Raw genomic sequence first — 27,209 nt, forward strand, 5'->3', positions numbered from 1 at the left:
CAAGTGACACATCTCATACTGACAGTGATAATGCTAAAATGTGTTAAAACTGTTAAAAGCTGTACTGGTGTTAAAATCATAAGACGGTATGAGGATTAAAAACAACAAAGTCTTGCTCTTTTATAGCTAAGGTCTAACTCTGGGCTTAATTCAGGTTTTTAGGGCCATTTCGGTTAATTTAGGGCAAGGATAGAAAGGCAGGACAGTTTTATTGGGATATTAGGCCACAGCCAAAACTGGCCTCCGCACAGCCTTCCAAAGTCACAGAGAGAGGAACAGAGAGGGAGAGAGAGGAACAGAGAGACAGCAGAGACGGTTACACTTTAGGCTTTTAGCTGAAGCAGTGTGATCCATAATGAGTGAGTAGGTAGGGGTTTGTTGGCTTACTGAAGGACACTTCCCTCGAGAAAATGTGACGGGGATCGAACCTGTGACCTTTCGGTTACAGGACGGCCTCTGTAATCACTAGGCCACCCCGCTGCTCAGAGGCAGCCGCAGTGTGAGACAGAGAGAGATAAAGAGTTAGAGAGAGCAGAGAGAAAAAAAACGTTCCTACACACAATACACAGCTTCAATTTCTTCTAATTTCTAACATACTTTTTCCAGACCTTAATTTCTTGATTTGATATGAAGATTTTGGTGTTCAATATGATTTACACACATAGTCGTCTTGCTAACTCTGGCATATCACTCTATAGATGGCTATTCTTCAAAGCACACAAAAAAAATCAGAATAGGAGATGACAGGAGTCTAAAACTACAGAAAATGTGCAGTTGTATGTACAGCGAGACAGTAAAACAATATTTTCCTATACCTTTCCAACCTTTTCTATGCAATTTCCAGACTTATCAAGTCCTGGCAATTACCAAACTCCTTTTCCATGCATTTCCAGACTCTCCAGGCCTGTGTAGGACTCATGAAAAAGTGTCATGAGCGAGAGAGAGAGAGAGAGAGAGGCTGCAGAGAGAGAGAGAGAGAGGGAGGAAGGAGGAGTGCAGGGAGGAAGAGCCAAGGTCTCTGTGGCCAACTGGGCTAATCCCGCTGCGCTCATGTGTCATTAGGTCTGATTAAACATGTCTGAGTGCCGTCACCGTCCCCAAAGACCCCCGCGCCTGGCACAGCTAAGCCTGCACACACCAAACACAGCCACACACACACACATGAAGCCAAACTGAAACAGACAGAAGCGCTGCCGACAAACACACGCAAGCACTCTTAATGCGATCACAATGCGACGCACCCAGCTAACGAATCCCCCAAACACAAGTCCCACAGACACACTGGACGTCGCGACTTGGCAAGCGCGTTGGAAATGTTCTATTTGCAAAGCCTGTTAATGGTCTCTTGTATGATCTCATCATTCGCACAGTAGTTTGATCTGATTGCATCTGTTGAGCAGAGAGACGGACGCAGCAGCGACTGACCGCAGCAAATGTTTCACACGTCGGTGGGAATGGAAAGAGGCTGGAGGGCACGAACAATGCAAGGTTACGGCCGCTCGCTCCTTGGAATCAATCCCACTGCCTTCGCACGCTGCTGCACAGTGAGGTGAAGCCCGATGACAACAAGAAGGGCTGGAGGGAATACTAATTATCTAAAAGTTAAATGAACGGGGGGTCGGTTTCCCAAAGCTCTCCTGGATTCAGGTGGTTATTGCCACCCTAAACTCACGCATTGCCCAGAACTGTGACGTGTCTCCTTTTAAGAACATTGATTTCTAATCACACATTTGTGTTTTTATAATCATTAGTGTCTGCTCTGCAGAGGTTCAAAACCTCTTGGTGAGGGAAGCAAATAGGGATGGGACGATATGTCGAAATTCAATATATCGCAATACGAAAATGTGACAATTCGTATCATGAGTAGGGCTGAACGATTTTGAAAAAATATCTAATTGCGATTATTTTGACTGATATTGCAATTGCGATATGATTTGTGATATTAGAGGGAATGACAATTTTTACATCATTATTTTCATTTTCATTGAAAAACGTATTAAAAAGATTATGGTTTGATTTTTGCGGGGATCTGTACCAAACAAAGATGTTTTCTTAAGTCTGTAGAATATGATGTGTAGGCCAGGACATCTCTGCAGCACCACAATATTTAATTTAAAATGGTATTTTGACACACATTTTGCCTTTAACAAATATTGCGCCTCCTGAGATTTGAAAATTGCAGTAGGCCATATTGCGATTTCGATAAAATTTTGATTAATTGTTCAGCCCTAATCATGGGGTATAAAAATGAATTGCGGTATTTGCTACATTACCTAAATTCTATTATTTGCACTTTGTAATGACTTTTTTAAATGTGTTGTTTACATTTTAGCAAAGCAGTGCCATTGCTAAAAAGATTTATGGCTCAGAAATAATCAGATCTGACTTTGTTGTCACTGAACTTTTTATTACATCGTATCGTGGTTGTATCGAGTCGTTAACCCCATATCGCGTATCGACTCGTTCCATGAGATAAGCATATCGTCCCATCTCTAGAAGCAAAAGACACAGACTTATAGACCTATAATGTGTGACTGACAGCTGTGGCTTCATGTACGCACAGTGGCAGCGCAACATGTCAGCTATTTTGTTTTTTAATCCGTTCTACCTCTCCTCCTGGCTCTTGCTTCTCATTCGTTCCCTCGCACTTCTCAAGCCAATCTCCATCTTCCATTATGATTATAGAGTCACAGGAATATTTTGTTGCGTCTGGTGTCACTGCACTATGACTGTGATCCTTACATTACTTACTATTGGTTGCTTGTAATGTTGGTGATCTAGGAATTGAAGCTTATTCTACTGTAAGTCGCTCTGAATGAGACTGTACTGCACAAGTCTCCTCTGTTTGCATTTTAATACAGTTTGTCATTGTTGGTTGATTTTTCCTCTCTTTCTATGGGATAATATGTTTTTGTAGGCCCCGCAGTTTTTTGTCTCATCAGCACAGATAGTATTTCTTTTCCACTCTCTTTTTCCAGCAGTAGTGCAAATCAAACCTAAACCTCAAACCTAAAATGTAAGCGTTAGAAAGTGCCACACTTACATCACATTTTACAGAGCTATAAAATACTTGTGCAAAATACATAACTACGACGAATACCCTTCCATTTTGGTTGAAAATTTGATTTTTTCTAAAATATTTTTTAATCAGCGTTAGGTCAGAGGAAGATAATAGTAAGGATAAACTCTTATTAAGTCAACAAATCACTTTTTCAAAGATCTTACAAGTCATTTGGTCGGCAGTAAAAAACATTAAAGCCATTTTTCCTCAGTTTCACTTTAAGCCTTTATAGGTCAGTATTTGCTTCAGTGGCTCCAGTTGGGTCATAACTAAACACTGAAGCAATACGGCATATGACATTAGCCCATCACAGGATGAATGATTAACACCTGTAGCTCCCTCACCCTCCCTCCTCTGGGACTGGGATTTTACATAGTGGTCCAGTGTGTTGTATTGAAAAGGTTTGGGACCTCCGGTATGAAGAACGAGACGTGTGTCGAGAAACCAGCCCACGCAGGCAATAAAACCAATCACTTATCTTTAGTAAAGCCACATAAACTATTTATATGGATCTATAAAGTACCGATTTGAAGCTGGAGCCCGAGGCCCACAAACACAAATCATATCAGATTTCCTGTGTCTCTACTGAGCGTGTGCGGTTCTGGATCTCCCACCTTCTTTCAGGCTGTGATAGACCTGTCTGTCCTGCTCCGTCCTCAGGCCGAGCTTCTCCATGTCTTCTCCCATTGGAGGAGAGCCCAGGGGGGAGGAGTCAAAGGACATGCAGTGGTTGGTGTCCAGCATTATCATTCAGAACGGAGATCAATTATCCCGTAAACATTGAACTTTTCATTCGAAAGCGGTCCTCCTCCTCAAGTCCTGAATGTTGGTTGGTTTCAGCGGAGGAGAAGAGGAAAGAAAATGTTTCGGCAGCTCTTTAAAAAGGTTTCGATGTGTCAAAATTGCACCAGCTGTCCCTTCAATTAGCTGTCCTCTCTTCCCAAGGAGAGGACGAGAATCGATTGCTTTTCCAGAAGACTCCCGTGCTTCATACAAGTCAAAGAAAATCTCTTTTCAAATCAAAATGTACAGGAAAGAACGCCGCTGCTGCCTCTCCCGATTCCTTTTCTCCTCTGGTTCAGAGTGATCGATCGGTCTGTCTCCTGCTTCTCTCTCTCTCTCTTTCCTCCTGTTCTCTCCTTCCCTTTGCAGTGGCAGCCGGCGAGTCACGACTAGCGCTGCTCTGCGAAGGTTTCCCAGAGAGACGGAGGAGAGAAATCCACAGGGCGAATCGCGGATGAAAAGAACAAGAGAGCAAGAGGGAGGCAACTGAAAAAGAGGCCAGTGGCAGAGAGAAGAGAGGACAGCACTGAGCTCAGCAGAGAGAGGGAGAGAGAGAGGGAGAGAGAGAGGGAGAGAGAGAGGGAGTCTGCTCTGGTTGCAGCGCCTCCTGACTGACACACACACACACACACACACTCTCACACACACACACGCAAGCAGGCAGGCAGAGCTGGCGATAAAGTTCTCCTGCTCAGCTGTTGCCATTCATTCACTGTTACAATCTAAGGGGGGCTGCAACATGCATACCCCCCATCAAACACACACACACACACACACACACACACACACACACTTACACTTCTGAGACTTCAGACCCACAGCACCACTGACAAGACTGTTGATATACTACAAAAACATTTTGGGCGCCGCTGACCACATAGTCCTGCTCTGAGAAATGATGACTCAGTGAATCCATGCCCAGTTTTGATTGGATGATCGGAAACAGCGGTGACTGCTATCAACGATGACCTCACTCACAACACAATCGACCTCTGTCAAAGATACTGTGGTAAATCTGATAGTGGGATGAATCACACGCATTGACTTGCAGGGATTGATTGATACTCAATCGCTACTGGAGATCTGAAAATTTTTTTTTTCTTTTTTTTAACCGTCTGCCCTTGAGGAGAGGCGGCCCGCTCAGAAACATAATTAAAAATTTGCAGGGACGTTAGAAAATGTGTTTTGAGAAGGCGGCAGCTCAGGAGGAGATGGGGCTGCTATCAGAGCGGTGCGACTCGAGAGTGAAAGCCGTTAGCATTAGTGAGACGCATCCTAATCCTGTCCGAGACCTGCTTGCCTCAGCCCCCCCCCCCCCCCCCCCCCCCATCCCTCTCTATGGCTGCAGAATGCTGATGGTGAGCCCCGGCCCTCACCTCCCCCACCCTCCCCTCTCTGTTTTAAATAGTAAGGCCAGCTGGCCATAAGGGGGCTATATTCAGCTTGGTATCACCTGTGCACTTGTTGGGTAGGGTTACTTTGAGGGACACACATCACAAGGTGCACACACACACACACACACACACACACACTTTAGGCCCCATTTCCTTCAGCTAAAATCATTGTTTTATGAGGCCTGACACAAGGGCCGACGCATCGCTCTCATACGATGCATTCCACTATACACACACTGTTCAGGAAGGAGGCGGCCTATTAATAAAACAAAGGCCCGAGTGCAAATATCGACGGTGGACTCAGCACCCTGGCTGGTGACTGACCGGTCGGTGCTACCATACAGGTGACACCACGAGCGTCGCACCGCAGAGAACAAGACAACACCCTGAACAAACACCGGCTGGTTTCTACAATAACCATGTGTTATGAGCGCATGGGTAAAGTCCACCTGCTGTTATGATTCACAGTCTGGGCCGGAGACACAGAGCTGACAACACACACTGGGATTAAGATGTCGCTGTGTGTGTGTGTGTGTGTGTTCAGCCAGTCTCAGACACACACACACACACGTACATGTAAACACACACTGTACACATACCGCATCTCTGCTCCCTGTATACGTTTCAAAATCACAAATCCATTACCATTTCCATAACAGTTTCCCCAAAACCTTATGATTCCTATAGTATCCTGTGTTTATGTCTGTTTATGTTTATTTTTTCCCCCTAACTCAGATTTTATGCTTCCATCTGCAAAACAGAAAACATAGTGGCCTAATTCCCATGGGAAATAATAAGACCATGGGAGGCCAGCAATTTATAGCCCAACAATAACATATAAATAACATTTGATTACTGTCCGGGACTGTGCTGTTTGCTAATTGTCATCGTTACCGTGACCGAGGGGGTAAAGAGGCAGTGTGAAGGGGAGTTTTTATGGTTTTAGGGCTTACTGGCCATAGTGTGTGGGAAGTACAGCTATGTAGTTTCCCATGAATTGAGTGTACCTGGATTAGTAGCTATGGACTGCCGAGTTAAGGAACTGGTAGACTAATGATCAACTATTAATTTAACTGTTTGACTTTTACCGCACCAATCAGTCAATAGTTTTTAGTAGTACTAAAACCGCCAGTGTTAGCAGCTTGATTCCCACTGGAAAATGTATGCAGGTATCTGTACTGTGAGGCGCTTTGGATAAAACTGTCCCCCAAATCACAAGTTTAAATGGTATCTGTTCATTTGATCTTCTTAACAGACCTCACAATCACTAGTCATAACCATTAAATTAGCTTCTGGCTTCTGGCACATTTCAGTGCAGGTATTTAGCCTTGGACACATCCTTATCTGGGCCTTTATTTCCTTCACTGAAAAACATTTCAGGGAATCAAAAACAAAAAACAGTCCATTTTGTCCCAGCAGACAGGATATAGTAATTGTAAGGAGTTCTAGCTGAAATAGTGAGTCAAAGGCTTCCTGTGGATGTGTAAATGAATGGGAAACTCCCCACAGTCTCTCCAGTGGGTCACCATGTCCTGGACAAGAAATAGGGTTTGTTATTGAAAAATAATACCTACGAATACTGGGTTTTGGTATTGCCATTGATCTAAAGACTTCAAAAAGGTATTGAAATGCGGCACAAATTCTTCCATCGTTTTGATTCTTAAAATGAGAACTCAAAATGTATTCTTGTTTAGGGGAATTTGTACTGAAGAAATCAATTCAGCAGGGTCAAATTCTGTTCAGAAGAGCAAATGTAGCAGAAAATACAGTGCGATATGTGGTTTCAATCAACAAAGAAAGGCATTGAAGAAAGCATAATTTTAGAACTGGTATTGAATTTGAAGTATCAGGACCGGTACCAGAATTGAACAATACCAGATGGATTTCTGTATTGGCTGCTTGTGCATTGTCCTTGCTTCCCTATCAAAACACAGTGGGAGATGAAATCTGAGATTAGGTTATAAAAGGGGGATGAGAAGGAATACAAGAGACAGTGCTGAGACTTGGTTGCGTTGTGTGCAGGGCAGGACACTCCCATTTTTGTCCACTGGTCACAGTGACTTCAATGCCACTATTTAACAGTCAAACAGCTGTACAAATACAACAGGACCTCCAATGATGCTTGGTTACCTTCAAAAGTGGCTGAAAACGTACCCGCCACAGTCCAAACTGACGTGTTAATTTCCTGCCCTGGTTGTGGGGTGTCATGACCCTCTCAGCACAGAGCGTACGTCCTTCAGACACAACCTGCCCAAAACAATTAGCCTACCAAATACCAAAAACCTCCCCACAACAATGAGCACATTCCAGAAACCTCTGCAAGACCTCAAGTCAAGAAAACGCTGCAAAAAAACGGTTTGTCATCCCAATCCAGATTCACAAACTCTGTCCCACAACAAACAGGAGGCAAAAACAAGGATATATACATCTAGGGAAAGTCGACTGGGCAAACGTGCTATTTTTCAGCAATGTCCTGCTTCACATTCACACAGTTCCACGTTCACATTCACACCTAGAAGCTGCCCAGTACAACCACAGCCATCTACTGGTGGGGTTCACTGCCTTGCTCAAGGGCAGCTTGACAGTATTTTTTTTAGGGAAGGGAGAGCGTTACTCATTCACTTTCCCCAACCCACATTTTCCCAGCTGATCCTGGGATTCGAACCGGCGATCCTTCGGTCACAAATCCACCTTATCACCAACAAGGCGGTGGAACAAAGAGCGAATACCGCGATGCACTCAACCCAACCTGACCTGACAACAAACCAGCCAGGCCGAGCGCTGGTCTGCCACCGGTCAGACCAACCATTAACATTCCAGCAGTGAAAACAGAAGGTGTTTTTTTCCCTCTGCTTCCTGGTCCCACACACACACACACACACACACACACACACACACACACACACACACACACACACACACACACCCCCTCAACCCGGTCGGCTGTGGAATTTACCAGCACTGTTTGCCTTTGGCTGTGACTCAACACTGGCATCAGGGATGGGATTTCGGCGTGTTGATCCTTCGTCAGTTTTGAACAGTAAAATGACACGGCCCGAGTGGGTTCGGTCAATGATATTTGGACCAAGACTCGCACACTGAGAAACTTGATAATTACATGGCAGCCATGTGTGTAATCACTAGCAAAGAACGAGTACAAAATATGGCTTCTAACGTAAATGGTGCCACAGCAGGCCAACACTAAATCACTTACTCACTCCGTCTGTGTTTGTATTGGAAGGTAAACGCACTGCAGGAAGTTTGTAATCCAACTCAGCATTGTTCACAGATGAAGCCATTGTACAAGTCCCACTCCTTATGGCATACTAGCTGCATAATCGCTTGCTGAACTAATGCTGCACTTCTGCTCCATCCCTAAGAGGAATCAACTTTTTTCTCTTCTCTTTTCGGCCATCAGAAGTTACAAAAAAATGGTCTGGTGACTAGCTGGTTGAGTTTTGTTTTCCCACATACTGATTTTTCAACTGAGTCCTATTGTAATACATTAAAAAAAGAATGGTCTATAGTACTAATGCAGGGCAGATGCAGGAAAAACACATTCAGGGGGACTTCTACAATGGCTACCACTGTAAAAGAAAGCTGCCAGACACCCTGGTCTGGAAAAAGGCTGAGGCAAATTGTGTCAAACAATAAGTAGTGTTTGGTTTTCACTTCACACTTCACTTCCTCATACAAAAAGAAAGTAACCATTAAAAGGCTTAAAATAGTTGTGAACAGACCCATTCTCTGAAGCGGAGAATGGGTGTGGAGAGTGCAGTGGTGCAGTACAAGGTGTGGGGTTTTTAGGTGTGCATGTTAGAAAACTCACACAATATCAGCAGTGCTGTAAACACCCGACCACTGTGGGAAATTACCACCAACCAAATATTGGTAAAGTTTGGCTGTCGTCAAATTTACACTGCTACTAAACATCATACCAAACATTTATTTTATTCTAAAAAACTAGCCTGCCGGTAAACTTTAAAAAATTGTTTACATGGCTGGATGGAAAAGACAAAAAAAGTGATTTGAGTCTTTGCAGAGAAGAAGGACTGTCCCTACAGTACTTCCAACTAACAAAGGCCCCGGTTGTAATATTGATGTTGCAGCAGAGAGACTCCTGGTCATCTGAATCATAGTGAGGTTTTTGTTATATGTGGTCAAAGGTTGTTTGTTGGGCGGCCATATACTAGGCTGCAGCCGCATGTTCATCATGTCACAGCCTGTCAATAAAAAGTAGTCCAACTGCAGTCTAATTGTAAACTGTTGAGAGAGAGGGGAGTGAGAAAGAGAGAGAGAGAGAGAGAGAAAAGCATCTATAAGAGCATAAGTGTTGAAATGTAGAGCTACAGGGCAGCTGGCAGCATCTGGTAATATGAAGCTACACTGTATAGCTGGATGGATGTAAGGAGGGAAGAAAGGATGGAGGGAGGGAGGGAGGGAGGGAGGGAGGAGGAGGGGAGGTGACGTAGAGTTCAGCAACTGAGATTTTCATGGAGCGGTGAAAGAGGGAAAACCAGCAGAGCAGCAGAGCTGGAGTGGGGTGTTCCCTGTCCAGCGGTGATGGTTTTGTCACAGACAAAGTTACATAACCGAACATCTGAAAATCATTTTATTTGGAGCGAACCCCCTAACCTCCTGCCCCACTTACAGAGAAACACAAGCTTCCCTTCCCTTCCCCTTTACGGCTGGTTACCATTCAGTCCTACAACAGACTCCCGAGGCAGGCTGGCAGAAGAAAGGAAGACAGAAAGGAAGAAAGAAAGCCGGAGCCAATTAGCATGATGGAGAGAATATAGAAGTAAAGGAGAATAAATGAAGCGATGTGTGTGAGCATGTGTACAGCATGTGAGAAGGTGAAGCGGAGAGTAGAGGTCGTTTGTGTCTGGGATACGGGACAAAGTTTCCCCGATGTGTTGCAGACAGAGGAATACACAGAGTCCCTTTAAGAGAGAGAGAGAGAGAGAGAGAGAGAGAGAGAGAGAGAGAGAGAGAGAGAGAGAGAGAGAGAGTACTATCGAGCAGCAAAGGCAGCAGCGATGTTAAATGGGCAACTTCTAAAAAACTGGATCGCATTACCTCACCACAAGAGCTATTTATGTGTATGTGTGTGTTCTTGCCAGTGTTTTCCTTCAAGTTGCTCTTTGGGGTTTCACTGGCCTCCTCTTCCTGCCTTCCCCTCCTCTCCTCCTTTTATTACTGTATACAATGTCTGATAGGAGCCTGGCTGTTAATTTGCGACCGACAGGGCAGGGCTTTTATTGGAGACACACCATTATTGGGGACAGGTTTCTATTGTATCTGCGTGTTGAAGTGAGATGCACACACTGAGTAATGTATACTAGGGACACAAGTTCATAGAAAATCAAATCTGGGCAGGGAAACTAACTGGCTTGTCCACCAGCCACAGCGGCTGGTTCGTCCTAAAGTGTAACAGCCACTTTCACCATTTTACCAGCCAACTACATTTTTAGAATAGAGGTTGGTACCACAAGCCTAAATTTACCAGAATTTGGATGTTGGATGATGTTAACTTCCTACCATGAGTAACATATGATATTTATATCTGTGCAGCAACTTATTTTAATATTACGACCTAGGGCTGGGAGATAAAAAAACCCAAAACAAAACAAAAAAATCACAATAATTATAAAAAATCATTTTGATATTGATATATAACAATATCTGCTGCCATATGCAAAGTCAAATGTTATGTAATAAAACTGATTAGCAACTCACAGCATTGAACTCCATGGTAATATGAAGTATGATTTTTCAAATCTCATTTTGTTAGATCTTAATTAGTATTTGCTTTTTAGCATTAATTTAGACAACAGAATTGTGTAGTGCAATAACTTGATATTATTATTATTTAATCGCAATATGATTCTATTGGAAGATGATAAACAATAATATTGAATATTGCCCTGGCCTATCAAGACTTAAAATAACAACCAGCAAAACACAGGATTCAATACAAATTGGTGTGACTGTGTTGCATTACTAACTTATTGGACAGATATTTATTTCTAAAATATGAAGAGTTCCCACACACACGGTGGGAAACCAACACCAGACACATTAAGGTTGTGGTTGGTAGGTGGAAAGTCACTGGTCATCATCTGAGGTCCTGTTCAACCGGACACTGTGGCTGCTAGACGAGAAAATGAGTTTCCTGTCAGTACTTGCATTTTCTATTACAATACAGTATCATTCTTGCTTTCTCCTCTCTCCTGTCCCTGCCTTTAGGAGACTCACTTCATTCTTTATTCACAAAAATCTACTTGCAAATCTTTTCTTGTACGTTTAAATGGTAGCATCTCCTCCTGAAGTGCAGAGGGCTTTTCAAGGTAACCATCTCTGCTGCTCTCACTCGTCTGTCATGTGCAGGACTTGCAGATTTGGCATGCTGATAGAGAGGAAGATCCGTCATTCACTTTCTGATGAGCGAGCGATAACCTCACTCAGTTGCAGCGCTGCCTGACTCACTCTGATGCAACCACATAAAAGATACGACGCAAGCCAACTTGAAAATTAGCTTGTTGGTACAGATTTACAACAAAACAAAGACACAAAACAAAGCCATTCAAAACGCCCCAGACACGTGAAAACGCAGCAGCATCGAGTGACTTTGACAAGTCCCGAACGAACGCGAGAATTTCAATCCAAGCGCAAACAGGTGTGTTCTTTAGTTTGGTCGGAGAGTGCGCACATTGTTGGCCATGTGCTGGCAGCGAGCGAGCGATAAACTGGTAAGATAGGAGCCGAGCATACTGAGCTTCTCCTGGAATGGAGTCTGGTGACACTGTCGATGCCATCTGCTGTTATCAACACGATTTCCTGTTTGTGTGTGTGTGTGTGTGTGTGTGTGTGTATGTGAGAAAGAGCAGGGTTCCCACACTCACTTGGACATCAAGTTCAAGGATTTGTCAAAGACTTTCAAGGTATTGTTTTGTGAAATTTACTCAAAATTGGCATGTTTTGGGGTGAGACATGACATTGGTCAGAATGAAACATGACAGACGCCTCATGTTTTACTCCTGATCTTGTAAAGACAATAAACCCTGGTGAAATCATTTGTTTTAATTCATTTTAATTCATTAATTTTAAAACTGCTTCTGTATCAGCATACATCTCCATCACAGGGTTTTTCCCTCAGGATGTGAAGTGTTGATCTTAGGACAGAGTGCTGAGGAATACTGATGAATTTGTGGTGCTATATTTTAATAAAAAATAAGTACTTTCAAGACCATCCATTCATTTTCAAAAAGCCCTTATTAAATTTTTTTCAAATCCGCAGACTTTCAAAGGATTTCCAAGCCCGTGGGAACCCTGTGTGAGTGTGTAGTGAGTGTGTGCATCTTTGTGCGCTCTTTGTGTATGTGTGTTTCCACCCCTTGCTGTTATCAACACTGATTTCCCTCAGCACATGGCTCGGCGTCTGAGTCACTGTAACAAAATAACAAGAGTCCGGTCGGCTCGCGGCGCCCTCTGCTACATTCATCAGCTAGCGTTTAGCGCGGCGCACTCGCTCCGTTAGCCCGGTGAGTCACAGGCTAATGGCTGTTGTATTATTCAGAAACACAAGAGTAAGTGAGTTGGGGAGAGAGGTGAACTAAACCTCCCACAGGATCCACATCCTCTGTTTGTGTGTCAGTGTGTGTGTGTGTGTGCGCTCCCAGGTGCATCTTATGAGAGCGGTGTGTTTGTGAATGTGTGTGTGGGTGAGTGTGCGCTTGTCAAGCCCTACTTGCGTGTTGTACGACTACTGGGTTTGTGTTAGGGAAAATTACTTTTAAAAGTAATCCGTTACTTTACTTCACTTCCTTCAAAAGTAACTAGTTACTCTTTACTTAAGTAACCCATTAGAGTACTTTTGTGTTACCCACTTCAAAAACACGCCATAGCAATGTGGCTCGTGCTGACAAAGTGTTGTTGATAACCGTTTTAAAATCCAATGCAAGGCTATTGATCTGATTTTAAAAGCCAGACAATCTCATTTGTATCAGCCAGGCTTTTTTTCCCATTCAGCAGCATGTTATCTGCACTTGATTTTCACTTGTTTCCACTTTGTATTTAAATTTGAATTGAAAAACTAAGTTATAGTTACCACAAAAAAGTCATCAGAGTACAAAGTAAAGCGTTACCCCCAACCCTGGTTGTGAATGTGCGTTTGCAAGAGAGTGTGTGCATAATATATGACTGATGCATTTATGAAAACTTATGTAAGTGTGTGGGTGCCCAATAATGCACGTTATTGGGCACCCACAACATTGCGTTTTTTTGTGAATTCCAGATTCAAGAAAACTTTATTGTCCATTAGTGCAGGCAATAATGGAAATTTGTCTTTCGCTGGTGCATAGCTCACTTAGAGATACAATACAGTACATATAAGAACATAAGTGCCCATAAAAAGACAACACAGTACATGTAGTAAAATCTCATGCAGTTAAAAAGTTGACCAGTGGCAGTTAAAAATGAAATACTAAATATAAAGTGCTGTATGCTAGCTCAGCTGAGTATAGGTTCCTTCTTAGATGCTGTTGAGCTGCGCGATGGCAGTGGGGATAAAGGATTTTTTAAAACAGCACTTCCGTGCACAGAGGACTCTGAACCTTCGCCCCGACAGCATCATCTCAAAAGAGGTATGAAGGGGGTCTTTTGAATGCATGTGTCTATGAGAGTGTGTGTGTGCTTGTGAACCCCACATGCATGTTATAAGACTGGCGTGTTTGCCGTGATCACGTGTGTGTGAACGTGTGTGTCCTCCTGTGCCCCCAAGCTGCATGTTTTAAGAGCCGTGCATTTGTTACGTGAACGTGTGTGCTTGCATGCCCCCACGTGCATGGTGTAAGATCGGTGTACTTGTGAATGTGTGTGTGTGTGTGTGTTTAAAGATCACACCCCTACAAGAGTGGGCTTGTGAGTGTCCTTGCAGTATGTTCCTGTTGCTACGAGCAGACCTACGAATCGCTATGTGTGCGTTTAGCTGATAAAGCGCTTTCTCTAGCTTTAGGCTACAGATTTCAACAAGACAGCCTGGCTGCGCTCTCGCTTCTCATTATCCGAAGGGACTTTACTGGATAACAAATCAAAGCGGTGTGCCTGCATGGTGAAATACCGTGCTGTCAGGGCGCACCGTGGAACTGGAAGGTTACCAATGCCTGTGAGTGCATGTCGAAGTCCTAACAGTGACATGACTTGTGAAGACTGTCAGTGCGTGTGTGTGTGTTGTCCGTGTCCTGGTGAGTCATGTGTAGCCGTGGGTGTGTGTGCGTGGTGTGCTGGACGCATGAAAAAAAAAAGCCTTTCTCAAAACGAGTCGCAGTTGCATAAATATGTTTCTGCCTGTATGTTTATGAGACATGACAGACAGAGATGGAGAGCTCGCAAAAGCTGTTTAGATTCTCAAAAACGACGGCATTCGGTCTCCACTTGTTTAGATTCAGCCAGATATGTTATGTAACGGGAAAGGTGGGTGGTGTGCAGTTTAATACGCCCCCCTCCTCGCACACACACACACACACACACACACGCTCAATTACATTTGATGAACAAACAGTTGTTCCGACTCTTTCAAAGGAAACGTAAGTAATAAAACGAGTTACTGTGGATGAAAAACACAGAGGGAGAAAAGAGACATGCTGTTGCTTTTCCCACAGCAGGACTATTACAAGTCATTACAATTTTATTTTCCATGCATGTTATTTATACATTTTAATGTCATTTGTTTTCTGTGCCCAAGTCGCCGGGGTTTCCTTTTGTCATCTTGAGTCGAGTCTTTTTTTTTGATAGAACGTGTTTTCATGTTTTGGGGCTTTAACCTGCAGAGTTTGTATTTTTTCTTTAACTAAACTTAACTAAACTAAAAACAAAGGGGCCGACAGAGTTTATCCAATGTGGCGACAGAGTCAATGACAGAAAGGCAGAGAGACAGACAGCTGTGTTGGGGTTACTGCAGCTGTGTGTTTGGATTGCTATGAAACACATGCCATCACCCCCCCTCCCCCCCTCCACCGCCCGCCCGCTTTTCAACCCCCTCCCTCCTTTCCTTTCTCCCCCATTTCCCATCCTCCAGTCTTTCTTAATGTCCTTATTTTTCATTGTTCTGCCCTTTCTCCTCTTATTTTTTCCCCTTCCCCTCTCTCTCTCTGTGTTTAGTTCTCTTCTTTTTCTCCATCTATCAATCTCTCCATCTCATTCTTCCCTCTCCTCTTCCCTCCCACTCTGAGCATGTGAGTGTTGTGGGGCCTCTGCTGCTGGCAGCCTCCCATACTGTTACATAACAGCACCAGCGACCACACTGACTCACTGCTGGGCTAGGCTAGGCAGTTAGCTGGCCATCATATCTAAACCATAGCCCCATAGCATAGCCTCTGGCTGTGTGGGGTCTGATAATGTTTCAATTTTTCATTTCTGATGGCAAATCGATCATTTCCACCTCCAGCCGACCAGAACTCAGCTCTAATGACATCGCAGTGTAAGTTATGCAGAGAAAAATAGCCGGTCTATTGTCATTACATGAGGGTGGGGAGGAACGGGGACGTGATCTGTATCTCTCTCTGTTGACAAGTCAGGATGACGTAGCCGGCCCAGCTAGCCCAAGGCCGGTCCCAAAGCCTCCAGCCTTGCTAATGGAATTTCAGCCTCAGGCCAATCTCTGTCCCGGACAGCCTACCAGCTCCTCACCCCCGACATTCAGCCTGGTTAACCACACAGTCCGAATACCAGTCTCAACTCTCAACTTTATGAACGCATCTTTTCAAGTCCTGAACTCGGGGCGGCTCGTAGCAGCTCCGGCCTCGCTGCAGTTACCAAGCGGTAACAAACCCCAAACCCCTTGCCTCAGCCCAAACAGGCAACAGACAGACTGAATACTGTGATGAGAAGCAGAATGGGCCTGAAATCACTGCAGCCCAGTCAGAGTCTGTACAGGCTCTCTGTCTCTGCCGGCCCTGAATCAGTTAGGCAAGCAGACAGGGAAGACAGTAGGCAAAGCCAGGACTGACCAGGGTCTAAACCGGAGCTGCCAAACCATGTGTCATGGAGGGCCAAGAATCTGCAGGTTTTCATTCCAATCAAACACTGCAGCAGCTCCTCCTCTCTGGCTGGAGGTGAGCTAGTCAGGGAAGTCTGCTGCTGTGGTGTTTAGTTGGAATGAAAACCTGCAGACTCTCGGGTCACGATGGCACACTGTTGAAAATTACTGGCTTCCTGAAGATCAACTCTGCAGGCACAGAAAACACGCTGCCCTAATGCATTAGTCATTTAAAATCCTTTTTCAAGTTTCCCCCACAGCATACCTAGCCTGTGTCATAGTCTAGAACAATCTGTTCTAGACTGTGTGAGTGAAACGAGTGGGTCGTTTCCAGTGAAGTCAGGAGCGTCTAACCTACTTTCCCCCTGCTCCGGTCTGATTCAGTAAGCCCGGGCAGCGTTCCCCGCTCCTCCCGCTTCGGCCGGCCCAGTCGAGCCCCGTCTGGGCCGTCCTGAGGGAGCGGCGGTGCTTTGGCCGGACGGCCGACAGCTGCTTTCAATGAGAGGGACTGTCGCTTTTTCAGAAGAGCCCAATCCGTCAAGCACACCGTTCCTCCCACTCAACACCCGGCAATCCGCCCAGTCCTGCCCAGGAGAGTTCACCCCAAACCTGGCCTCACAGCCTCGCCCGCCCCCTTTGTCCTGGAGACCCTCTGGGGCAACAACTATCTACAGCCTATCTGCCATCTGGGATCACAAAACAACTGGTAACTGATGACGAGCGCTTTTACAGCATGGAGGTTTTGCATCATCAGCCCGCGATTTCATAACTTCTGGAACTTGGCCATTTAATTCATTAATTTGTTCTTTTTTTCTTTTTAGATCCGGCTCCAGCTTTACTCAAATCTGTGATCCTGCTACACCATGCATATGACAGCGTCCATTAAAACAGCGATAAAAATTATAGCTCTTTCCATTCTCTTGAATACTAATAGGTTGGGCAATTAAATGATGATGTGTAGCTACGGAAATGAATGTGATTGCGGTGATGGGATTTTTTCCCTCTGCTGTTTAATTGGCCTTGAGATTACAGGATGCCTGTGAAATTTTAGTGTGATGCCTTGCAGAGCAAATAAATACTTCCCTAACAGTGAAGAGAGCCCGGTCAGTGAATTATAACGGCTATGAATGCAGTTCAGCCACAAACACACACACACACACAAATCAACAGGTACACCAACACCTCTGCAGTGACAATACACCCAACAGTTACTTCACACCTGAAGTCAACAAACGCACAGCTTAAAGCGGACCTTACAGGCGTTGCTCAATCACTGACATCTTTATCAAAGACACACAAATACCTGAGAGCAATAGACACAGCAATGCAATGGACTTTACCTGACTGAATGGTCATGTCCCTCTGCACCATGCTTTAGAGGCAACTTCACCCTCTCTGCTCCATACTGCGATCCATACTCGCGACACAAGGAGTGTGAACAGCGGGAGAAAAAAAAAAACACACTGTGGTTGTGGGCTGAGGAGAAGTCCAGCGACGGAAAAGCCTGGTCAGGCAGCAAAGAAAACTTTTCCTCTCACCGGCAACTGGTACTCCGGTCTACCTCACATTCCCTCGCTCTGGGCTGCACCCAGTCCTTGCCGTGCCTGTCTGCAAGTGTGTGCACGCCCCGGCGGAGAGGGCGTGTAGGTCTGTGTGTATCTGTGTGTGAGACTGTCCCCTATTGCTCCTTGGAAAACAACCAGGTCCACCCATGGGTCCCAGTCTCTCTGTGGCTTCACCTTTCACTTCCTCCTCCTGCTCCCATGTACTTTTTTTTCTCTTCTCTTTCTTTAAAGTAAAAAAAAAAAAAAGTTTAGGGTGATTCCTCTACAAGCTCCCTCTCTCTCTCTCTCTCTCTCTCAGTCAGTTGTTCTCAAGTAAAAACTGAGAAGGAACAAAAACAAGCCGGTGCCAAGCCTCACCTCCTCAAGTACAACTGACCCACACCCCTCCATTCTGGCTTTGCATTTTCCCTCGCTTTCCTTCTTTTCTCTCTCTCTGAGAAGTTATGCAATAGTGCCATTTCAGACATGACCTCCCCCTCCTCCTCCTCCTTCTCTTCTTTCTTCTTCTGCTGCTGCTGCCGCTGCCTAACACACTCCCACACTCAAACTCCCCTCTCCGCCTCAAAGTTTTTAAATAATCTCGTACACATTATCACACCGTGTCCACCTTTGTTTTCTTTGAAACCATTCAAGAGAAAGTTCCTGATTGAGAAGATTGGGAATCACATTTAAGGCCAGTCTGTCGAAAAATAGGGGGGCTGGTACATGTGTGAGCCTTCATATTCTTGACACACACATACACACACACTCTCTCATGCACACAGGCTCACATGGACCTATACAACTGTCTCTGATCTTCATCCTGAAAAACATACTCTGTGTGTGTGTGTGTGTATATATATATATACTGTATGTGTGCTAACAATAAATCTCCCAGCGCTCGCTCTTTGCTGAGGAAGGAACTTGGTGGAACAAACAGATTGTGTAACCTGATGGCAGATATAAAGGATTGATGGGCTTTGCTATGCAGGCATTCCATCCCCTGTTTCACCGGCACAAATATACACATGCAGGGACACACACACACACACACACACACACACACGCACACATTCACACGCATACATTTCTCCCTTGCAATGAGAGCATCTTCGTGTCAGATTAGCTAGGGGAGTGCCTGCAGCAACATGTCTGCTTCTGGCTAGCAGAATCAACTATGTAAGGCATAGGCTAGCAAGAGCAGGGGGTGTTTAAATTTGGGAGTGGTGGCCCAAGGCTGTATGTGTGTGTGTGTGTGTGTGTGTGTGTGATAAACATTGTCCTGCGACTACTTTTATTACACTTCATCTTCCACCATAGATTTGCATTATTTGAGTTACTGTATATGCAGCTCTGCCACTGTTCAGCCCTAACTAAGTTGGTCAATCATTTACCAGTCCAACCTTGCCTCACCTTCCTCTCCCGAGAAATAACAGTGGGTCAAGTCAGTGTGTCTCCACAAAACAGGATGGCCAACGCCCACCGGAGAACAATGGCCAACATGGCTGACTCTTCTGATATGGCAAGGTGTGTGTGTGTGTGTGTGTGTGTGTGGGTGTATCAGACCACTTGCACTACTCCAGGACCAATGCCCTGATATCCCTGCTAATCTAACTGACCATGAAGTCACATAAGAGTTAACAGAGTTGTAAATGTCAACATACACCTACACATTTGTGCATGTAGTTGGGCAGGTGAGAACAATGCCACGAACTCAGGTGGCACCAAAAAAATGCACCGAGACGCCAGAAAAGCAGGTTTTGGTTCTCTTCCAAGCAAACTGTGGCGCAGTTTGTTAGGAATGAAAACGTAATCTGAACCAACTACAGGAAACGACTCCAAAACACGAGGTTTTATGGGTATAAAGAGACGGATGTTGACATCTGATAGCCAGCAGCTACTCATGCTCATGCAGTTACTCAAAATGAGCCGAGGGCAAACTGAAGTCTAGACTGATGCTCATATTCAGCTATTTCTTCATGTATTCTTAAGTCTGAACACCAGAGAAGGGAAATTACAGAAAAGTCCACAGACAAGTCCATCATGCTTAGCTAAAGTTACAGGGACTGGAATCTGATTTGTTTTGACTCTCCCTGTCACCAAAATCTCTAATCCATGTGACTTTTGTGTACAAGCTCTGGTTCACTCGTACTTGGGAAGTGTGAGCCTAAACAAACCAAATACAAAAAAAGTAAAACTTTGCCACTACGGTTCAGACCAAAGAACACCAACTGTAGGAGTCATCGGACCACAACACACCTACGTAGCCAAGTTAGTTATGTGCTTCTCTGTACAGAAAGTCAAGGACTCCAAGCCAACTCAACTCAGGAATCCAGCTCACTGAAGCCTACAAAGTCAAGTGAATCAGGAGTCAACTGTGAAGGAGTGTACTCTCCTCTAATCCACTGTACCAGGAGGTCAGATAGAAGAGCAAGCTAATTAAGAACTGCAGCTTCTTCACTCCTCCTTTCTGGTGACTTCTTCACACACAGACACAGACACACACACACACACACACGCACGTTTTACCTGAGCACCTAATCTCAACAACAGTAAATCTCTGTAGCCTTTAAACGCCCCCTGAGGAGAGGTAAGCTGTCCACTGATAAATGAACAAGCTGTACAGACATGTCTGACATTTAACTTCTGCTTCTCTTCTGAGTGTTTTTTTTCCTCCTTTCTGCTTCGCCTCGAATTATGTAACTTGTTCTCTCTATGCACACATTTTAGCTTGGTGGAATTTATGTTGGAAATCGGCCACTTCTGTGAAAGATGGGGCAGTACAAGGCTAAAAACATTCACTTCAGCTGGAAGCAACAGTGTTGCCCAACAAGCTCTCGAAGTGATTGAACAGTGTTTCCTTTACATTCACTGAGCTGCTCATCTGGAAAGCCGTCCCCACTGCCAAGGAAAACGTAAATACAATGAAAATGCTGAAAATCTGTCTTCGCTGCTGGCTCACAACACCTACTGTAACTGATCTGAGGCCCAAAACTGCCCCAACTCTCTTCATCCACAAAAAAATGTCTCCAGTAAACAGTGTGATGTAAAGCTGTCAGAGGAAAGTGGGGGGAAAACGTGTGGTTTCAAGGTGTTTGGGTATTGAACTTCAACTCTGGTAAGCATGCTTTACAAATCACTTGAAACTTCCAGTGAAAGGCTAAACGATTACGTAACTGATAGCACTTTAGATAAATATTTGCATACTGGAGTTCTGAGGTAATGCTTTGAGTGTCACACGGGGTAAATGTTGAATTCCTTTGATTTCTTGCCGCTTTGCAACAAGTTTGGCAGCCAGTCACTCTCTGCTCTGGTGGAGTTTGACTATTTTGGCCGGTGCCAGTTCAGTGGTTGAATTTTTTAAATCACCAGCCACTGCCGAGTTTCTCCATTCTAGTAAGTTGCAGTATTTCTCACACTCAAGCATCCAAAACACAACAGCAAAATGTGAGAAAAGCTCTGGCGAGTTAAGTTTGCATGCAACACCGTCTCACCGTTCTTCCTCTCCCGTAGCGGCAGCAGGTTGGGAGCAGGCTGAAGCGACAGCTCCTGAAGCTCATTGGTCACTGCTTCGCTCTGAGGGCTGGGGGCGGAGCCTGTCGTCCCGGCGACTTCCATGATGCCGGGATTTGGCCCCTGCCCCTTCTGTGGGTCGAGCGTCGCCAGGGTGACAGAGAGACCTGCAGCAAAGAAATCAAAGGTTTAATGTCTAATGTTCATGGTATGACTGTCTCTGCATTGAGAGACAAGTAGTACGCATTACCCATGACCCTCTGCTGGAAAAGCAAATTTATGACGTTTAGAAGTCTCCATCATGGTTGTATGATGATTAGTCAGTATATCAGAATATCATACGTGTTGTTTCTAACTTATTCAAGTCTCCATTGTGGTTGTATGACCATCAGTTGCTACATTACAAGAAGCAGCTTTAAAGGTTGAATTTCTACTGAAGTAAGTGCTGCTGCTTGGTGTTTTGGATGTATCCCGAAATGAGGAGTGCAGCCAAACAATTTGGGTCGTGTTCTACAAAGTATGCATGTTTGCTGATGAGGAAAACAACAACATTAAATTTCAAAATTCCCCTTCATCTCATCTATCTTGTACATCTCGTCTCTTCTGTATCTCCATGCTCCGGCAGCTTTTATCTGCTCATTATCACACAACAAGCCCAATGTGAAGCAGAGGCTCCCTGTACATTAACCCACTTATTACACAGCTGCTCACCACAGACATTAATCATCTGACACGAAATACTGAAGAGGATTTTATTACAAGCTAAAGTAATTTACAAGCTTTTTATTTTATTTATTTGTTTATTTGACAGGGACAGTGATCAATAAATATATTGTGCCAGATATAGCGGTAAGTTAATTTCCATCTGTGGTCCCTTTTGCCCAAAAAATACTTCAGCAGGACTGTCACCATAGAAACATCTACAGTGTAGCTAGCATCTATGGGGTACACTGTAGCAGAACTGTAACTACAGAAACACCTGTAGCTAGCATCCATGAGACACACTGTAGCAGAACTGTTACCATAGCAACAGAAACACATCCGGTAAGATTGCTGTTCAGCCTGTAACCACCAATCAACAGTTTTGTGCTCTCAGAATGAATCAAAAGTAGTAATGGATCTACATAGAAACATAGTGTCACCAGTTAATTTGATTAGGAATCAACAACAAAATCAACCAGACTTCCTGACTGTGAAGTGATTAAAGGTGAAACAGCGGCCTGTTATGTGAATCCAGTAATAACACACCTCAGAATGAGTTGACTGGCCAATCAGAACTGAGTATTCAACAAAGACGTGTAATAAATATATATCTAAATGGTACCTGGAGCACTTCGGCAGGCTACAACACGTCAAAAAGCTAACACCGGAAAAGTGAGCACCTCTCTTGTGCAATTATGGAACTCTCAGACAGACACACACACACACACACACACACACACACACACACACACACACACACACACACACAACCAGGGCAAGAGGAAGAATGCAAGGCTGTAGGCTAGGGATTAAATCAGCCATAAGGGAAGAATTTGCATGTTTGTTTGCTTTTACAACTGTCGCTGTGGCCGCTGCTCTAGATAGACAGTTTTCTTTTTTTCTTCTTCTTTTTTTTGACTCTTCGACAGTCGCGACACGTTTCCCGGATCGTCTGACAGCTTCATCTCTGAGGTGGACTGAACAGGCCCAGCGGCTCGGACAGCAGATCACTAATGGTTGTTTACAAAGGCAGGGACAGGCTACCCGCCGCTGCGCTGTGTGTTGATCTCTCTCCGCAAATGTGTGTTTTCTACCCGTGGGGTTCTGGCTGGGATTCTGCCATTACTGCACAGCGGGCCTGAAAACAATGAGGCAGTGTTGTCTGACTTGTCACTCTTCTCTCTCCCAATCGAATGCCGGCGCACACACGTCCGTGTAGCGGCACAAAACCACATGAGAGTAAATGCTCACTTGATCTGGCTGGCCTCCGAATGTCTGCAAGTTCCACCTTGTTAAAAGATTTTTTAAAGACCTTTTGCTATGCCCATTAACATGAAACATGCGACCAATTTCGCAACTGTAATAAACATGAATATGACAACATCTGGATGTAGGTCTGTGTAACTGTGCTGCCTTCTCTACAGGAAAGCAACTTCTTTCAAACCTTAAAGACTGAATTTAAGGTTTAAAATGCTATATTTATTAAGTGTATTCAAGATCTATTCAGGCCTTGAATATAGATAATATGATTTAAGACATCAAGAGATTGGATGTATGGTGGCATATAGCGGGCTTCTAGTCCTCAGATGTGTATCTGGCAGCAGCACTAACACTGGTTCAGACCACAGTGCATCTCGTCAGAACCAGGTCCAAAACATGACTTCTTTCTGCTCAATCTACTTTGGGTTTTCAGGTTTCTTCTGTGCCTACCAACATTGGCAATACCACGCGCTAAGCCATTCAGGCCTGAAATGTTATTAACATTCAACAGAGTTCATATGCGTTTTGTTGCATAACATCCCTAATGGGATACATCCCACAAAATACTGTGTAGTAAAATAAACAGGCTCCTAGCACAGAAATGTGCCTAAATATCAGGTTTGATTCGTCCTAGTGTGCTGGAGTCTGCTTAAATCAGCTGACATCCTTCAGTGCAACTGTGGTGACTTAGTCACAGACTTTACCATTACATCGTCATGACAGCAGCAGCTGGCCAATCCTCTGCGATCCCTGCTAATCTAATTGACCCCTATGCAGGAAGAGCTATAACTTAGTAGCAAAAGCGTTTACAAGTCAGTTTTGCATGTTCTTGTTGCATGTGATTGCATTTTGAAATCGCATATTAGTTGACAGAGTTTGACCATAACACAGGGAGTTACAGGCTTCTCCATTCAGACTGACAGAGAAATGAGGGAAAGGGTTTAGTAAAAGAAGGATATAACATGGCAGTGAAATCCAGTGGTGCCACAATGCAGCAGTCATTCAATCAATAATTGAGGGTCACAGTGCTGCAATATGACAAAACGTTTACACAGTATTTTCACTAATAACATTGGCTACGGCATTACTAGCATCTTACATATTTACTTTGTAACCTTGCTAGCTTGTGTGATTTCATGGTGAGATAATGCATGCAGTGGCTTTAGGACAACATGTGATTGTCGTCACAGTGCAATGCATCACTTTGAGATACAAGTCTGCTGACAACAGAACATGGGACGGTATGTGTGGTTTATAACTCTGCAACTGCAAATAAAGCGATTCCTCAACTATGAGGTGTCTCGTTACTCGGTCGAGCCAATTCCTGTAAGAGAGCCGGGGCACAGGGGTCTTAGTCACCGCTACATCTACAGTGAGCTGGATATCAAGTTTTCATACAGTAATTTAACCATATTAAACTCAATCAGACGACTGCAGACATGCTCACTTCAACATCTTGATTCTCACCTTCCCAGCAGCTCTCCGGTCCGGAGGGGTGCTGTTGAAACATGCACTGTGCTTTGTACTGGTGCAATACATGGGGGAGGGACATTGTGTTCTCCAGCATTCCTCTCTACACGCCCACACTAGCCTCTCAGATATGTATCGCAACACGAGCACACAGGTACACACAGATACACACACCTCCCTCCCTCCCTCCAGACTGGCTGGTTAAAATGATGAATGGTGGCGCAGAATACAGATTTACTCTGGTGAAATTCATGCGGATAAAGCTTACGGCATTTGATGCAATGGGCTGATAAAGCAGGCTTGCAGCCAAGCCTTATTCAGCACCTTCAAGAGTACTACCCATAATGAGCTTCCCAGTCAACACCAACAAGATAAATGAAATGGTTTCCACCAGACCTGTAATAAACTGGGCAAATGATAATGTGACAGTTTGGCAGAAAACTGGAGGCTTGTTGCTTACCTGTGCTATTAAATCTTTGAGGGGCGTTTTCCCATTTCAGCAGGACAGAGCTGTGAACGGTTCTGTTGGAGAGGAGAGCAGGAAAACAGAGCTTGAGGCTGGACAAGTCAACACAGTAACTCTTTCCCTGCCAATCCCGTGGCTCTATTCTGGTCCACTACTCTAGTATGGATTATGATACTGGGCAGCAATTTATCTGTAGCACTGTGACCAGGACAGGTGCTAAAGGCTCTGGTGTAGCTTCAAAGATTTCAATGGCATCGAGAACACTGGTAATTTGGGCTAGCCAAATCCACGTCGCAGGAGGCCTTCCCACAGATGTCATGGGGCAGCAGCCTACAGCTGTCACTGGCCAAAATAGACAGCCTAGCTAAGCTATTGTTAGCTTATCTGGGTGGGAACTCACCCGAACAGTCAAAACGCAAGCCAAAGTAGGTTTCCTCAGTAAAAACACACCTAGACAACGTAACGTTATCATAGTTTCAGATTAGCGTACTTCATAACAGCAGTAGCACCGACTAGCTTCGAAACTGCTTGGCATCCCTGCTGGCTCCAGACAGGCAGACAGCCCAGACAGCTAGGTTAGCTACCGATAGCTTGCTAAGCTAGCCAGTCCTGCTAGCTGGCTGAATAGCACCAGTGCCTGTCTGTCACGCTGCGGTTTTCCCTGATTAGGAGACTCGCTGCCGAAAACTAAGATAGAAAACTGACTTTGGCTATTTCATGCAATGACACTATCTATCGGATTATTGTATTCTCGCTTACTTATCATGGTCGCTACTTTTTGTTGTTGTTAATTAGAGTAGACGCATTGGTCGCACCACCACTTCCGAATCACAAAGGAAACTTTAACCGGAAAGCCCTCCTCCGCTCGAGATGCAAAGCTCTCACTTCCTTAGCAACCCCTTGGCAACCAATTTGCCACTCTTCAGTAGTACTAACGGGAGACGATACAGCGGAGTCATATGTCTATATCAGAAACAAGATCATATCCAATATAGCATGTATAGCATATCATTGCTTTCACTGTCTGAAAAGTAAGTGAATGCAAGAATTCAAAGATGGAAACTTGTGTGAAAGCCCCTCCACCCCGTGGTCTCTGTCTCCACCTGGTGTTCAATAACATGTACTGCAGCTACTGTTAGCCGCTCGGCTCAGGGTGCCAACAACTGTTTCTGGTTTGTAAACACTTGGCTCTGAAAGTACAGTTCACTTTGTTCTGTGATTCGTCATCGTTTTTCCAAAGGCAGTATAAAGTAATTGCATTCAGTGTTATTGCTGAGGCTTACTATCATGTTGTTATCGTTTTACCTTCATCTTTTCAAAGATATTGTTAATGATTTAGCAAGTTTTACAACTCTTCACGTTAGAATAACTAGCTGACAGCAACTGCCAACGTTTACTGCCATAAGCTAGGCTATCTCTTTTATTATCTTATATGACTGTTTTGTGTAACTGTCAGTTTGCTTATATACTTACAGACAGGGCTACAGATGTTTAGTTTTGCAAATGTCAAGCTATCACACTCGCTGATTTGCCACTTGCTGAGCTTGTCTAAACTATTAGCCATGATACATTTTATGGTAACTTTGGCTAACTGCCGTGGATGGCTGTCAGGGTTTGTATTGCATCCTTTCCTGTGCTTAGCAGTGATCATATAATGACACTTGAAACACTGGGGTTTGGTTAGATGAGAATAAGGGAAGTGAAGTAAAAGTAAGGGGTACTGCTCTTATTCTCATATATGGTATCACACCCACAGAAACAATCTGCCAACCTGACTGGTCAGCTGAACCCGTGTGTTTGTTCATCTCAACTCCATCGACTGTGTAGAAGACAACTAAAGACAAGTGAGAGGTAAGTTAAAATCTACACTTAAATCAACAACTAAACTACAATGAAAAAGCACTGTCTATATTGAAAAACGGTGATTAGTCACATTTTTCAGTAATTAACAGAAGGATAGTTGTTGAACTCTGGTAAA

General features: G+C 44.3%; 1 protein-coding gene across 3 annotated transcripts in view; it reads right to left on the reverse strand.

Annotated features, from left to right (window-relative positions):
• mrtfab (myocardin related transcription factor Ab) overlaps positions 1 to 26,072 on the reverse strand; it is a 49,077-nt gene extending 23,005 nt beyond the window's left edge. For 2 of the 3 annotated variants that reach the window (XM_078290626.1, XM_078290625.1), the window contains exons 1-3: positions 25,991 to 26,072; positions 25,226 to 25,287; positions 21,315 to 21,500 (exon numbers count right to left, since the gene is read on the reverse strand). In XM_078290626.1, coding sequence (XP_078146752.1) covers positions 21,315 to 21,438 — 124 coding nt within the window. In that variant the 5' untranslated portion in view covers positions 21,439 to 21,500; positions 25,226 to 25,287; positions 25,991 to 26,072. Of the gene's footprint in view, positions 1 to 21,314; positions 21,501 to 25,225; positions 25,288 to 25,990 lie in introns of those variants that run through there. The other variant, XM_078290627.1, reaches the window with a different exon arrangement.
• Positions 26,073 to 27,209: the final 1,137 nt, after the last annotated feature.

The sequence above is a fragment of the Centroberyx gerrardi genome, chromosome 20, assembly GCF_048128805.1.
Source record: "Centroberyx gerrardi isolate f3 chromosome 20, fCenGer3.hap1.cur.20231027, whole genome shotgun sequence".
Classification (NCBI taxonomy): domain Eukaryota; kingdom Metazoa; phylum Chordata; class Actinopteri; order Beryciformes; family Berycidae; genus Centroberyx; species Centroberyx gerrardi.